The 16,125-nt window shown below is 43.6% G+C and overlaps 2 protein-coding genes across 3 annotated transcripts; both read left to right on the forward strand.

Moving 5' to 3' along the window:
• The first annotated feature begins 1,586 nt into the window (after positions 1 to 1,586).
• LOC131940800 (uncharacterized) lies at positions 1,587 to 7,928 on the forward strand. The gene is made up of 6 exons (XM_059299619.1): positions 1,587 to 1,720; positions 2,366 to 2,447; positions 2,858 to 3,064; positions 3,654 to 3,710; positions 6,329 to 6,501; positions 7,254 to 7,928. The coding sequence occupies exons 1-6, from the start codon at positions 1,605 to 1,607 to the stop codon at positions 7,492 to 7,494; spliced, it is 876 nt and encodes a 291-aa protein (XP_059155602.1). The 5' UTR covers positions 1,587 to 1,604; the 3' UTR covers positions 7,495 to 7,928.
• Positions 7,929 to 8,979: 1,051 nt separating this feature from the next.
• On the forward strand, positions 8,980 to 14,703 carry LOC131940804 (uncharacterized). 2 transcript variants are annotated; one of them, XM_059299633.1, is made up of 6 exons: positions 8,980 to 9,477; positions 10,920 to 11,050; positions 11,860 to 11,962; positions 13,145 to 13,170; positions 13,968 to 14,153; positions 14,438 to 14,703. In XM_059299633.1, the coding sequence occupies exons 1-6, from the start codon at positions 9,223 to 9,225 to the stop codon at positions 14,505 to 14,507; spliced, it is 771 nt and encodes a 256-aa protein (XP_059155616.1). In that variant the 5' UTR covers positions 8,980 to 9,222; the 3' UTR covers positions 14,508 to 14,703. The 2 variants fall into 2 exon arrangements, with proteins under 2 accessions (XP_059155616.1, XP_059155615.1); XM_059299632.1 differs by having other exon boundaries at positions 8,981 to 9,477; positions 13,082 to 13,170.
• Positions 14,704 to 16,125: the final 1,422 nt, after the last annotated feature.

Genomic DNA, 16,125 nt, shown 5'->3' on the forward strand with positions numbered 1-16,125 from the left:
ATTAATTTTTCCGTGCTTAGTAAAAAAAAATATAAATTCTTAAAAGCTTTAAATATTCTTTTCAATCATTATCTTTAAAAAAAAGACAATTTTTCTTCCGTTGGATTTAATTTAACATCAACTAGTTTGAAAATAGTATTTAAAATAGTGTTTAAAAACAACCACCCTGCAACACATACCCCCCTCTAAAACACCTAGACACCCCATTCTGATACGCATTGACACACTCCACTCTGATACACACCTCTTCAGACACCCACAGACATACCCCACTCATAAACACAGACACACTCCTATTCTCATACACACCTCATACACACCTCTTCTGACACCCACAGACATACCCCATTCATAAACACAGACACACTCCTATTCTCATACACACACCACAATAACTCACACATACGACTCCGCTCTCACAATCCCCCCCCCCCCCCTCCAACTAATCACTCTGACAAATACAGTGTTTCTTTCAAAAGAAATTTCGTGAGGGTGAGGGGGGGGGGGGGGGCACGTGAAACTTTCGTTGAGGTGAAGGGCAGACACTGGTTGAAGTATATAGCTTCTAAATAAATTATATATTTGTCTGTTTCGTTCAGGGGTGAACTTGCTTCGAGGGGGGGGGGCGCTGTGAAGAGAAACCCTGCATACACACCCCACTGATAAATAAAAACAAAAAAATTCTGCTGTTGTATGAGTGACAAAGTTTGTTATTTAAATAGCCTGCTGCTGGTATTGTTTCTTATAAAGTCAATCTTTGTTTTCGTGTTGAAAGGAAGTGAACTCAGCTCCCTGCACTAAACATACACTAAGAGATTCTAAACATTACAACATTCATCTACATTTTAGTATTATTTTTTGTTTCAACTTTTTCAGACGGCTCAACTTGAGTATTTAAAATTTACAATACAGGTGGGTAAGCAACGTGGTTACATGTGGTTAACAGTACATGCAAGACAATCAGCATAGAATAAGTCCTTTCAAAATTTCATTGAAAAAAAATGTCGACTTTATTCACAATAAGGATTGGATTACCTTTTAGATTAGAACTGCGGGTGGGGTTAGAATAATGTTTATGACAAAGATAGTTTTGAAAGTATGGTACGTGTTGGACAACATCTTCATTTGTTAGTTAGTACCTTAGTTAAAGCCAGGGGCGTAGCGAGGGGGGGGGGGGGGGCGGGGGGGGGGGGGGTGCGGACCGCACCGGGTGACACCATTTAGGGGGGTGACACCAAGGCAAAAAATAGCAAAATATATAGAGAAAAACTTGAGGGGGGGTGCAAATAGAAAGTTTGAGGGGGGTGCAAATCAAAAACTTGAGGGGGGGGGGGTGCAAATAGAAAGTGTGAGGGGGGGGTGCAAATCGAAAACATGAAAGTTTGTCCCCGGGAAGGATCGCAACGCCTCTGGGGGGGGGGGGGGTGACACCATTAAGTGCCGCACCGGGTGACACCCGACCTCGCTACGCCACTGGTTAAAGCTATAATGAACGAAGTATCATGAACTAAAGGCGCTACACGCCACTAGATAGAACGTGAGATGGTCAAGCTAAACCCGTTATGACGTGCTTTCATTGTCAGGCTGGGAGTGAGACCACGAGGATGGGTGACGAGCATTACGGGGACGACTTTAGGATGGTCGAGCTGGATTTTTTTTTCATCACCCCGTTCGCGCCGTCCTGTCAAGTCTGCTACCTGCTAGATAATAAACACTTCAGGTACTCATCCTTTGGTGTGTGAGGTAGCTGTGTGTGGGGAGGTGTTGGTGGGAAGGCGTGGTCTACAGTTCAGGTACTCAATCCTTTGGTGTGTGGGGTAGATGTGTGTGGGTAGGTGTTGGTGGGAAGGCGTGGTCTACAGTTCAGGTACTCAATCCTTTGGTGTGTGGGGTAGCTGTGTGTGGTAGATGTGTGTGGTAGCTGTGTGTGGTAGCCGAGTGTGGGTAGGTGTTGGTGGGAAGGCGTGGTCTACAGTTCAGGTACTCAATCCTTTGATGTGTGTGTGTGTTAGCTGGGTGTGGGAAGGCGTGGTAGGTATGTCTATGTGCGGGCATGGTGTGTGTGTTTGTGTGTGTAGAGTTGCGTGTGTTTGAGTACAGGAGTAGTGTAAGTGGCATGTGTGTGTTTATATATTGACTGGAGTGGTGCGTGTTTGTGTGGGGACATGGTGTGTGTATGTGTGAGTGTGAGAGAGTGTGTATGAGCTAATGTGTAAAACCTGTCATTCATCTCTCTGTGTCATGTGTAAATGAACTCACCGTATCATTTATTTGTATGGGCAGAACAACTAAACTAACAGAAAAAGTTAAAGAAACTAAATCTCGTACTCAAAGAAACAAAATTAACAGATAAACTAAATTTCAGAGCGGCAATAAAATACTCTGAAGCTGAACACGTGTTTGATAAGGACTTTATTGTAGAGATGTGGAGTAACCTCTATCACAAGGTGAATGTTGGTGCTCATTACTCAGATGTTAATAACATCATCCAGCTAGGGGTTGAATTGTTCTCTCAGATTTTAATATCATCATCCATCTATGTGTTGAATTGTTCACTCAGAATATAATATCATCATCCAACTAGGTGTTTAATTGTCGCTCAATGAATACGTTGCTTACTTGGTCGAAACAAACTGTACAGACCTAGATGTACTAGCGCTTGTTCCCTTCTGTGTTAAATCCAACAGGAATACTTGTACATATAAACCGTTCCCTTTTGTGACTACTTGTACATATGAACTGTTCCCTTCTTTGATTACTTGTACATATAAACCGTTCCCTTCTTTGACTACTTGTACATATAAACTGTTCCCTTCTTTGACTACGTGTACACCGTTCCTATCTGCCACAACTGCAGGAGTACAGTGAAGGGGACTGGCATGCCATCCCCATGAAGCTCCTGTCCACAGAGAAGCTGCCAGACAGCAGGAAGTGTATCTCGTATTTCGGCGTGGACCTCATCGTCACCTGCCTGGGGAGTTTCGAGTTCACCTACAGGGGACGTCACAAGGACGACCCCAACTTTAAGTGGGCCAAGTATCTAGGCTGTAACGGGCGTCTGGAGGTAAGGGCTGGGCTTTAAGTATATAGGCTGTAACGGGCGTCTAGAGGTAAGGACTGGGCTTGGAGTATATAGGCTGTAACGGGCGTCTGGAGGTAAGGGCTGGGCTTGAAGTATCTAGGCTGTAACGGGCGTCTGGAGGTAAGGGTTGGGCTTGAAGTATATAGGCTGTAACGGGCGTCTGGAGGTAAGGGCTGGGCTTGAAGTATATAGGCTGTAACGGGCGTCTGGAGGTAAGGGCTGGGTTTGGTTGTTGTCTGAGATGTTGTTTGGTGTGTGGTGGGAGATGTTTGGGTGCTAGGGTGAGAGGGTTGGGTGTTGGGGTGTTAGGGGTGACATATTTGTGGTAGGGGAGGGAGGGGTGTTAGATAATGGGCTGGAATAATTTTAGGTGTCAGATGGAAGACGGTTTGGTTGGAGAAAGCTGCATTTGTTGAAATTGTATTAGGCAGGTTAACAAGTAAAGGTCTGTGGTCGTCACTGAATAAATAATAGAATATACATTTTTTTCTTCTTTTTTTTTTAAAATGGTGTTGCGTGTGAAATATTGAACAGTTAAGTGTTTAAATTATCAGACTGATTTCTGTGTCAGATCAAACGACAAACTGACCACCTGACAACATACGTGCAGGAATCCAAGTTGTCCAAGGTAAGGTCAAGGCCACCGTGTCCAGAGCTGGTATAATTATAATTACAATAATTATAATCTAATCAAACCTTTAAACCCCTGCCGCTGGGCGTGTATGACTGCTAAAATATTGTCCAAAAATGTCTACATCTCGGGTCGGCGTGGTCGAGTCGGTAAAGCTCATGGCTACTAAACCGAAAAGTCTCGTGTTCGAAGCATCGGGAAGATGTGGCTCGTTAGCTGGGGACAGCCACTCTTCTAGGAGAAACAACTCCAAAATTAAACAACTGCTGCCTTCCAGTTTGTTCTTGATTGAACAAAGGCTATGGAAGCAAATCCAAAAAGAAAAGCAGGCTGAAATCGGAGTCAATTGCCTCAATGGCGCATAACCAGTTGAAACGTATACTTAATTGCGCTGAAGGCGTTGTCGAGTCATGGTTGTTTAATTCGAAGAAGTCTTGAGTTCAAACACTCTGGCAGATAAGGCTCGATCCCTTCCAACACTAACCATTTAGAACGAAGAAGTCTACTACTCCTTTTTACATTATCAATATTTCTAAGTTGAAGAGATGGGTGGGTTTTTTTAATTAAAAAAAAACCAAAACACCCATATCGTAGAAAGGGAGGGGGGGGGGGATCGGCAGCTAAAATCTTATTACGTCATTTATAGACGGACCACAATTGATATTTTGACAGCTTATTAGCCTTCAACCATCTCACACATCCTGTCCACCATCCCACACCTCCCTGTCCACCACCCCACACCTCCCTGTCCACCATCCCACACCTCCCTGTCCACCACCCCACACCTCCCTGTCCACCATCTGACACCTCCCTGTCCACCATCCCACACCTCCCTGTCCACCATCCCACACCTCCCTGTCCACCACCCCACACCTCCCTGTCCACCATCCCACACCTCCCTGTCCACCACCCCACACCTCCCTGTCCACCACCCCACACCTCCCTGTCCACCATCCCACACCTCCCTGTCCACCACCCCACACCTCCCTGTCCACCACCCCACACCTCCCTGTCCACCATCTGACACCTCCCTGTCCACCACCCCACACCATCCCACACCTCCCTGTCCACCATCCCACACCTCCCTGTCCACCACCCCACACCTCCCTGTCCACCATCCCACACCTCCCTGTCCACCATCCCACACCTCCCTGTCCACCACCCCACACCTCCCTGTCCACCATCCCACACCTCCCTGTCCACCATTCCACACCTCCCTGTCCACCATCCCACACCTCCCTGTCCACCATCCCACACCTCCCTGTCCACCATCTGACACCTCCCTGTCCACCACCCCACACCTCCCTGTCCACCATCTGACACCTCCCTGTCCACCATCCCACACCTCCCTGTCCACCATCCCACACCTCCCTGTCCACCACCCCACACCTCCCTGTCCACCATCCCACACCTCCCTGTCCACCATCCCACACCATCCCACACCTCCCTGTCCACCATCTGACACCTCCCTGTCCACCATCTCCCACCTTCCTGTCCACCATCCTACACCTCCCTGTCCACCATCCCACTCCTCCCTGTCCACCATCCCACACCTCCCTGTCCACCATCCCACACCTCCATGTCCACCATCTGACACCTCCCTGTCCACCATCCCACACCTCCCTGTCCACCATCCCACACCTCCCTGTCCACCATCCCACACCTCCCTGTCCACCATCCCACACCTCCCTGTCCACCATCTGACACCTCCCTGTCCACCATCCCACAGCTCCCTGTCCACCATCCCACACCTCCCTGTCCACCATCCCACACCTCCCTGTCCACCATCCCACACCATCCCACACCTCCCTGTCCACCATCTGACACCTCCCTGTCCACCATCTCCCACCTCCCTGTCCACCATCCCACACCTCCCTGTCCACCATCCCACTCCTCCCTGTCCACCATCCCACACCTCCCTGTCCACCATCCCACACCTCCCTGTCCACCATCCCACACCTCCCTGTCCACCATCTCACACCTCCCTGTCCACCATCCCACACCTCCCTGTCCACCATCCCACACCATCCCACACCTCCCTGTCCACCATCTCTCACCTCCCTGTCCACCATCTCCCACCTCCCTGTCCACCATCTCCCACCTCCCTGTCCACCATCCCACACCTCCCTGTCCACCATCTCCCACCTCCCTGTCCACCATCCCACACCTCCCTGTCCACCATCCCACACCTCCCTGTCCACCATCTGACACCTCCCTGTCCACCATCCCACACCTCCCTGTCCACCATCCCACACCATCCCACACCTGCCTGTCCACCATCCCACACCATCCCACACCTCCCTGTCCACCATCTCCCACCTCCCTGTCCACCATCCCACACCTCCCTGTCCACCATCCCACACCTCCCTGTCGTCCACCATCCCACACCTCCCTGTCCACCATCCCACACCTCCCTGTCCACCACCCCACACCTCCCTGTCCACCATCCCACACCTCCCTGTCCACCACCCCACACCTCCCTGTCCACCATCCCACACCTCCCTGTTCACGGTGAAGAGGGTAGCCTACTTTATACAATGTAACACATAAAGGTAACAAGTTATAATTACACAAGTCTAAATGTACTGCGTTACGACTGATTTAACATTCTCAAGGTCACTCACAACATATACGTGGGCAACTTCACCGCCGCCCTTGAAGCCCACCTGAACGGCTTCGACGCCCTGCTCAACGTCTCTAACGACGCCCCGGTCTACGCCAAGCAGCTGTCTCGACCCATCATCTTGAAGAAGCTCCCCATAGCTTTTGGCGTGGATGTCGTCATTGGGTAAATACTTTAGTATTTCTCCGTCGTCGGGAGCATTATTTAGTAGTGATGGGATTGCCCATCTCCACCACAGAATTTGGTTGAGTTAAAAAGAAATTTCTGAAATAGTTCTCAGCTTTTTGAATTCCCACGAACCTTAGTCACAAAGACAAAAAGCATAATAGGAATAGTTCTGAAATTGTTTTGTTATGATGATCCGCATCTGCTTTACAGATTACTTTAATTCGTCTAAATCAGGGGTTCCCAACCTTTTTTTACTCTAGAGCACATTCTAAAATATCGGAAGGGTGGCGGGCACCACCTATTTTAAATCGACAAACTCCTTCCAGAGGCGTAGCGACCCTTCCCGTCACCCGGGGACAAAACTTTCGATTTGCACCCCCTCTTAAATTTTCGATTTGCACACTCCCCCCTCAAATTTTCGATTTGCATCCCCCCCCCCCCTCAAACTTTCGATTTGCACCCTCCCCCCTCAAACTTTCGATTTCCATCCCCTTCAACCTATCAAAAATGTTTATGAAAAAAATTCTGTCTCTGTCGAATAGTGAGAGGCGGGCACATATGAATCGTTCGGCGGGCGCCATGGCGCCCGCGGGCACGGGGTTGGGAACCCCTGGTCTAAATGATACAATGTGGAATGAATTGAATTTGTATTTCTTTTAAAATCATTGACAAGGGAATTAATAAGACATTCCACACACAAAAAAATTCGTCCTTATTTAGTGAGTTTGTTCCCTTGATTCTCCCCCCAGCGAAAACATGATCCTTGAAGCCGTGTTCTGGCTGCGAGCCATGAGCGACCTCTGCAGCAAAATCCTCATCGCGAGCAGGGACGGGCACGGCAGGGCGGGGTCCATCATGATCTCCTTCATCTTCGCCATGAACCCCAACCTCACGTTCGACGAGGCCTACAAGTTTGTCAACGACCGCCATTTTGTGTACCCCCATAAGGGTCTGAGAGAGTCACTCAACCGTATCTACATCCGGGAGTAATGCACAGGGATAATAGGATAATACACTGGATAATTCAGGTGGAGCATGGGATAATACACGGTGATAACTCAGGTGGATAATATGATAATACGCGGGGATAATACACGGCGCTAATTCAGAGGGAATAATAGGATAATACACGGGGATAATACACGGGTATAAATCATGGGGATAATAGGATAATACACGGGGATAATACACGGTTATAAATCATGGGGATAATAGAATAATACACTGGGATAATTCATGAGGATAAAATACTGTAATAATACACAGTGATTCACACATAGAAAGTGGTTCAAGGGTATACTACATGGAGGCAATTCGCGGTTTTTATTTCTATAAAATATATTTGTTATATCTAGTACGTAAGAAACACATTTTAAAAATTGGAACTATTATTTTCAGTGACATTAGCACATTAATAGAATGTTAGTACTCGTTTGATTAAAATCTCTAAAATGTTAATGAGTGTTGCGATTATATTTCAAATGTTTTTTTTTTGTCTTTTTATATTGAGTTTACAGGATAAGATTGAAGTAAAGCCGACTACTTTTGTAGCTCTTTTCTTATATTGGCAGCGTTTTGATGTGTTGTATTAACGTGTTAAATCGGATGCGTTTTCCGGTCTGGTGATGTTTTTATTATTTTTCAATTTTCTAAATAAAGCTGCGCTATTGTCTCATGTAAAAGACATGCCTCTCTAATTATAACATTTGGCTGGTGTGGTTGTAGTAGAGAGCACGACTGCACACGACAGTTGAATTCGGATCCTCAAGTCCACCCAGCTCTGATAGGGACCTGAGTGACGTTAGATAAAGTAAAGGCGGCTTGGTATAGTGCTGACTACACTATCCGTCCATATGCCGCGGTCACAGAAACGGGTGATCTCTACATCATCAACTATCAGATTCTAAAGGGCAAGTTTAACTTGTTACTTCTATTTTACTCAAATATACTGGTATAACGGATATGGCAAGATCAAGTTCTACAGAACAACAGCACGTAAAGTTACAATTTTTTAAGACCAGCGCCCCCCCTTTTTTTCAGCCCATTCCATAAACATAATACTATCCTCACCCCAAATCTTAAAACTTCATCCTTCTTTATGGGTAACCATTGAATCTACCAGAAAGACGAAATTGCGGGAGTATCACCTAGATAAAAAAATTAGGTAAAGCTACAGAATAAAAATTAATGACATACTGCAGGTTTTTTTTTCGTTTTTTTTTATTCACTTCGACAAAAATCCTCAACGCGAAACGTAACCTGAACTCATGCATTGCTCTCAATAAAAACCATCAGCACATAACCTTGTTTACATATGATATTTAAAATACGTTTACCGTATAACATTCTGTACCCTCCCCCCTAAACCTAGCACTAAAAATCGTCCACAACAATTAAACACCATCTTCAGTTGCTAAAATAAAAATAGTGCTACACATCTACGATCTAACGAACGCACCAAACTCCACCACCAGTGAACGCAGCCTCTATGACGTCTCGGGTAGAAACGGACTTTGTTTTTATTCCAGCCATGGCGTTTACCTAGTAGTTAGCGTCCAGCAAATAGATTTTATTACACGTCGATCATTTATTTTACATCGCAGCAAGTTATCTACCAGGTGAAAAGAACATCTTTAAGAGAAGTATTTAAATCTAGATCTAGCTTCTGCTCATTTACACTCAGTTTTAGATACACGTGATATAGATTCTAACAAGAAGATGGAAGAACAAAATTTTATGAACATGGATCCCGAATGCGAGCGACCCAGAAATTACGAGGAAGCGGTCAGCGGAGAAGTGTCGTGGGATAACTACGGTTTCCGCATCAAGTGGACTGAACCGGAAGTTCCAGGCGAGTTCAGGAACCCGTGTAATGAGCCATTGAGGCTAAGGTTGTGCGTGGAGACGAAGACAAGTCTGCAAGTCCCGCCTGATGACATCACAGCTTGGTGTTGGACTAACATGAGATTTGACGTGAGTACACTATCTAGCTGTAGATCTTTCTAGCACGTGAGTACACCAGCCTTAAGTTTAGATTTTCTAGCTTGGTGAGTACACCAGATTTAGGTTTTCTAGCTTGGTGAGTACACCAGTCTTAGGTTTTCTAGCTAGGTGAGTACACCAGCCTTAGGTTTTCTAGCTTGGTGAGTACACCAGCCTTAGGTTTTCTAGCTTGGTGAGTACACCAGCCTTAGGTTTTCTAGCTTGGTGAGTACACCAGCCTTAGGTTTTCTAGCTTGGTGAGTACACCAGCCTTAGGTTTTCTAGCTTGGTGAGTACACCAGCCTTAGGTTTTCTAGCTTGGTGAGTACACCAGTCTTAGGTTTTCTAGCTTGGTGAGTACACCAGTCTTAGGTTTTCTAGCTTGGTGAGTACAACAGCCTTAGGTTTTCTAGCTTGGTGAGTACACCAGTCTTAGGTTTTCTAGCTTGGTGAGTACACCAGTCTTAGGTTTTCTAGCTTGGTGAGTACAACAGTCTTAGGTTTTCTAGCTTGGTGAGTACACCAGTCTTAGGTTTTCTAGCTTGGTGAGTACACCAGCCTTAGGTTTTCTAGCTTGGTGAGTACACCAGCCTTAGGTTTTCTAGCTTGGTGAGTACACCAGCCTTAGGTTTTCTAGCTTAGTGAGTACACCAGCCTTAGGCTTTCTAGCTTGGTGAGTACACCAGCCTTAGGTTTTCTAGCTAGGTGAGTACACCAGCCTTAGGTTTTCTAGCTTGGTGAGTACACCAGCCTTAGGTTTTCTAGCTTGGTGAGTACACCAGCCTTAGGTTTTCTAGCTTGGTGAGTACACCAGCCTTAGGTTTTCTAGCTTGGTGAGTACACCAGCCTTAGACTTTCTACTCACATGAGTACATGAGCCTTAGGTTTTCTAGCTTGGTGAGTTCACCATCCTTAGGTTTTCTAGCTTGGTGAGTACACCAGCCTTAGATTTTCTTGCTAGGTGAGTTCGCCAGCCTTAGGTTTTCTAGCTCTGTGAGTACACCAGCCTTAGGTTTTCTAGCTTGGTGAGTACACAAGCCTTAGACTTTCTAGCTAGGTGAGTACACAAGCCTTAGACTTTCTACCCACTACAGTACACCACCTTTAATGTCCATGTTTGTGATTTTTAAAAAACTATGGGCAATTTGGTGTAACCCCCATCCCAAAAGGTTTCATTCTTTTTTCTAATTATGTCTATTAAACTTTAATAAACCTACTGGAAAAAGCAGACTTTCTGATCAAAATGGCTGTTTTGTTTTGGTGTTACCTCTTAGATGATGTCAACCAGGGTTGTGCCACCCCCCCCCCCCCCGCCACCATTACTGATTATAGACCGTATATAACAAGAGGTGGTAATGAACAGGAAAACCCTTGGGTCACAAGCTCTATGTTTTAGAGTGTGGGCACATCTCTAGACCTAGTCTAATCCACAGGGAAACCCCTATGGCATCTGGAAAGAAATCAACCTGGAAAACCTACCCAAATGCACTCAATGGGACGACCATGGCATCAACTCGTACGTCTTCCAGTCCTACGTGGTACCTACAATGAACAACAACTACAGGTAATTACTTTTCTCTAGCGTCATATTATTCCATCCAGCAACGGTGAGGAAGGTATAGACTTGCATGAGTCATGTTTTTATACCTAAATATGGAATCGAATATTTTAAATTTTTTATTTTTTTTTATTTTTTTACTATCGAATAATTTATAGTACAAACAATTTGAAATTAAGATAAAAAGCAAAGTCTAAGATGACGGCGTGGTCGAGTGATAAAGCATATGAGTGAATATGACTGCTGACCCGAAAGCCTCGAGTTCGAAATTCCGGTTCAATTATGTAAAACGTCCTGAAGTCCACAGAGCTCTGAAGGGTACCTAACTCACGTTAGGCTTGACACAGTGCTAACCACACTATTTTTTCATATGCCAAGGTCCAGTGGCGTAGCGAGGTCGGGTGTCACCCGGTGCGGCACTTAATGGTGTCACCCCCCAGAGGCGTAGCGACCCTTCCCGGGGACAAACTTTCAAGTTTTCGATTTGCACCCCCCCCCCTCAAACTTTCGATTTGCACCCCCCCTCAAGTTTTTCTCAATATATTTTGCTATTTTTTGCCTTGGTGTCACCCCCCTAAATGGTGTCACCCGGTGCGGTCCGCACCCCCCCCCTCGCTACGCCCCTGCCAAGGTCACAGAAACAGGTGAACTCTACTATACTTGCCAAATTGACCTTCAGGTTCGAAAGTGAACTTGACTTACGTTTGAGATGACATCTGAACAGGCAAAGCATACGTTCAATATCGCTAGTCGTTATCTCAACCCAACTGAGCTATTGACTTATCCCATATCCCTAATAAACACAATCTTTTTAGGCTGACATTTAACGTGAAATTCGGCAAAATCATGATCTGGGCTAACAAATTTCAAGTGGATAATATTCTGGACATCCTGCAAAAACCTGCTGTGGGCACACAGGTAAGTCAACCGTTGGGTTGGTCGAGTCGTGGTGGTCTAGTTTTGTTGGTTTAGTTTTCATGGTCTAGTTTTGGCGGTCCAGTTTTGCTGGTATAGTTTTGCAGGTCTAGTTTTGTGGGTCTCGTTTTGATGGTCTAGTTTTGCTGGTCTCGTTTTGGTGGTCTAGTTTTGATGGTCTAGTTTTGATGGTCTAGTTTTGATGGTCTAATATTGATGGTCTCGTTTTGATTGTCTAATTTTGCTGTTGTAATTGGGCTAGTTTAATTATGCTGGTCAAGTTTTGCTGTCTAGTTTGTTGGTCTCGTTTTGCTGTCTAGTTTGTTGGTCTCGTTTTGCTGGTCTAGTTTTGCTGGTCTAGTTTTGCTGGTCTAGTTTTGCTGGTCTAGTTTTGATGGTCTAGTTTTGATGGTCTAGTTTTTCCCTTGTAATTTTGCTAGTTTAATTATGCTGGTCTAGTTTTGTTGGTCTCGTTTTGCTGGTCTAGTTTTAGTCTAGTTTTGCTGATTTAATTATGCTGGTCTAGTTTCGCTGGTCTAGTTTTGTTTGCTTAGTTTTATTGGTCTAGTTTTGATGGTCTAGTTTTACTGTTGTAATTTTGCTGGTTTAATTCTGCTGGTCTAGTTTTGCTGTCTAGTTTTGCTGTCTAGTTTTGCTGGTCTAGTTTCGCTGGTCTAGTTTTGCTGGTCTAGTTTTGCTGGTTTAATTATGCTGGTCTAGTTTCGCTGGTCTAGTTTTGTTTGCTTAGTTTTATTGGTCTAGTTTTGATGGTCTAGTTTTACTTTTGTAATTTTGCTGGTTTAATTCTGCTGGTCAAGTTTTGATGTCTAGTTTGGTTGGTCTCGTTTTGCTGGTCTAGTTTTACTGGTCTAGTTTTGCTGGTCTTGTTTCGCTGGTCTAGTTTTGCTGTCTAGTGATGTTGGTCTAGTTATGTCGTGCTAGTCTAGTTCAGTATTGTTAGTCTATGTTAGTATTTATTTAAACATGTCTATTCACTTTACCCGCTGATTGTATTTGTAAACATTCGTGCATTAAAACATAAATCCGATGATTAATACATGCATATTCCTTTCACACACCCTGCTAAACATGTTGAAATATCACTATTTTCAAAATATTCAGACAACAATTTATCCATCTGTTCACTTCGCATGTAACTTCACGGATGAAAAACTTCCATTCAAGAATGCGGACGACGAACAAGAACTTAGGTTTGTTGTCAACAATTTTCTTTTCTTTTATTAAAGACATCTGATAGCGTCTGATTTTTTATGTTTTTTTACCCCGACTGGGCCATCAGAGTTTCTTTCAGACATCTCTCAGAGGGAGTAATGCCCTCCCCCCCCCCCCACCTCTTCCGGAGCATGCCCATCGAACCTTATCCCCCCCCCCCCCCCCCACAACTATATATTTGAAATAAAAATTATATATTTAACCCTTTTCCGTCTGCTCCTGGAAAAATGTCTGGAAAAGAAGTCTGTATATGCCACCCTATGAGTAGCCAATCATTTACCTGATTATTCCAGTGGTACAACAGATACTATGAGGGACATAGTACCTGTAAGATTGATTCTTTAAGTCAAAGGTCAAAACCAATGCTTTATGGGTAAATTTTGTTGAAACTCCACCCTTTAAGGGTGATTCTTGTAAAGTTAACTGTTAAGACCCAACCTTCTTGTCGGAAGTGATACTTCTTAAGTCTGTATATTCCAACTAGGTAATAAACACAAGAACTTAAGACCCATAAACAACATTCCAATAAGCATAGAAGGTACTGTCGGTTTAACTATCTCTTTAGAAACTAACCGTAACACTAACCTAGACTTGAACCTGAATATAAAATAAAATTGTGTGTAATCCCCTGACGTTCCTGCCTTTGCCAATGCCTAACGTTAAGCTTAACTAGGGTGTAAGAATATTCACCATAAATGAGTTTGTCTTAGGCGCGTGTTTTCTTGTCTTACCTGTAAGACGTGTGTCTTCAAACGCTACTTACATGTGTCGACAGGAAGCAGATGTCTATTGTTGAAAGTGTCAAGAATTTCGCTACCGAAAGTCCCAAGACCGCTCCAAGTGTCAAGTCAGTCCATTCAAATGCCGAATCTGTCAAGAATGCCCCCAGTGTCAAGTCAGTGCATTCTAAAGCAGAAACGGTTAAGTCTGTCCATTCAAGTATTCAGTCGAAAACTCAGAGGTACGTTATCGTCAATAGCGAGACAGTAGAAGTCTTTTGTTTTACTTTTATCTTATCCTCAACAGTTTGCGTAAAATATGGACACATCAATAGTATACCATTTTTACCAGTTTCTTTTAAAACATTAGATTAATTTCTGTATCAATAGTCACGGGGACAAAATCTGGAAAAAAAATACATTCACCTACGAATACATAGGAACTGCAGTTAACTAAATGTTTTGTTTAGTTGAGTATTTTAAACCCGGTACATTGGGTGAGTGAACGAAAACTTGTCTTCTACAGCAAAGCAAGTCTTAATCAGGATGGTGAGCCACCAGCAGAGGAGGAAGTGGAGGTCGTTCTCATGGGCTAAAGGTCGTCACGTGCTCATCACAAATCTTCGACCATCTATTGGATGATGCATGGACAATGCGACACCTAACCGCATGTTTTTTTATTTCATCTCTGGAGTGTGAAAGTTCGTGGCTGCCAGTCTACCACCTTACTGCCTATTGTAACATCAGTACGTTTCTTGACATTCAAAACACAAAATAAACGATCGACGTTAGCGGCTGTTTTTTTGTTTATTTTCCTTTTAGTGTGTTTTCCTTTCATTCTTTTTAATGGTGTCTTACATTTAGCTTAGTGTTCTACGTGTCAATCAGTTTATTGTTACTGCCATTTAATTTGTCATTACTATAAAGTAATCGATTTCAAGAATGCTTTAGATTGAATCTAGTAAGTGAATATTGGACATCACGATGTTTACTCGAATCAAATTTTTCATCACCTATACTTGAAACCAACGTCACCGATAATTGAAACCAACGATATTTACAATCAACGATACTTGAAACATTTGAAATCAATGATACGTAAAACATTAGAAATCGATACTAGAAACCACCTTTTACAATCAACGATACTTGAAACCTACTATAATTATAACAACGATACTTGAAACCTACTATAATTGTAACAACGATACTTGAAACATACTATAATTGTAACAACGATACTTGAAACAAACTATAATTGTAACCGATTACCTACAACCAAAGGCTATACATTTCACTAGAATCAGATTTAAAATTAAAGTTAATATAATATGCAGTGATACTCTAGAAAAAATCTACTGGTCACTGAAAATGTTTGGAGACGAAATTCGTGAACCTCGGCCACTGTTTGAGTAGTTGACGACATCTGTACATCTACATTATTTGTATAGGTTTCAATGGAGGAGATCTTTAAATCTTATGAGACGGTGAAATATCATACTGCAAACATTACTATGTAGACATTACATAATAAATGCTAAAACTATCCCATATATGTGAATTACATAACAGTATATATAGAAGTATAAATAGACTCAAATCTGTTGTTTAATAAATAACGTTTATATGTTTATAATCATCGATACAACCTATATTGCTCAACGCCACATTTCTTTGTGTTGACGGTACATATGTAGGCCTACATAGTACATGTTTGTTTGAGTGGTTGATTATATTTTTTTAGTTCAATTTTTTTTCCTTCTGAGTTGGCTACAACATAACCTGCAGGTATTGAAGCAAAGTCTTACAGCTGTCTTACAACTGTCTTACAACTGTTGCTGACCTAGTTGGTTGAGTTCTGTGGGTCTAGTTTGAGAATGTTGGCTACACCATAACTTGCAGGTATTGAAGCAAATACTCAAGTCTTACAGCTGTCTTACAACTGTCTTACAACTGTCTTACAACTGTCTTACAACTGTCTTACAACTGTCTTTCAACTGTCTTTCAACTGTCTTACAACTGTCTTACAACTGTCTTACAACTGTCTTACAACTGTCTTACAACTGTTGCCGACCTAGTTGGTTGAGTTCTGTGGGTCCAGTTTGAGAATGTTGGCTACACCATAACTTGCAGGTATTGAAGCAAAGACAAGTCTTACAACTGTCTTACAACTGTCTTACAACTGTCTTACAACTGTCTTACAACTGTCTTTCA

The sequence above is a fragment of the Physella acuta genome, unplaced genomic scaffold (genome assembly GCF_028476545.2).
Source record: "Physella acuta isolate Inbredline_101_S28 unplaced genomic scaffold, ASM2847654v3 ptg000331l, whole genome shotgun sequence".
Lineage (NCBI taxonomy): Eukaryota > Metazoa > Mollusca > Gastropoda > Physidae > Physella > Physella acuta.

Excerpts from the sequence above, each read along its gene's own strand:
- LOC131940800 (XM_059299619.1), top strand. The coding sequence starts at position 1,605 with ATGGGTGACGAGCATTACGGGGACGACTTTAGGATGGTCGAGCTGGAT. Across the intron at positions 1,721-2,365 it reads CTAGATAATAAACACTTCAG|AGCGGCAATAAAATACTCTG; the intron begins GTACTCATCCTT and ends ACTAAATTTCAG. Across the intron at positions 6,502-7,253 it reads GGCGTGGATGTCGTCATTGG|CGAAAACATGATCCTTGAAG; the intron begins GTAAATACTTTA and ends TTCTCCCCCCAG.
- LOC131940804 (XM_059299632.1), top strand. The coding sequence starts at position 9,223 with ATGGAAGAACAAAATTTTATGAACATGGATCCCGAATGCGAGCGACCC. Across the intron at positions 9,478-10,919 it reads GGACTAACATGAGATTTGAC|GGAAACCCCTATGGCATCTG; the intron begins GTGAGTACACTA and ends TCTAATCCACAG. Across the intron at positions 11,051-11,859 it reads ACAATGAACAACAACTACAG|GCTGACATTTAACGTGAAAT; the intron begins GTAATTACTTTT and ends CAATCTTTTTAG.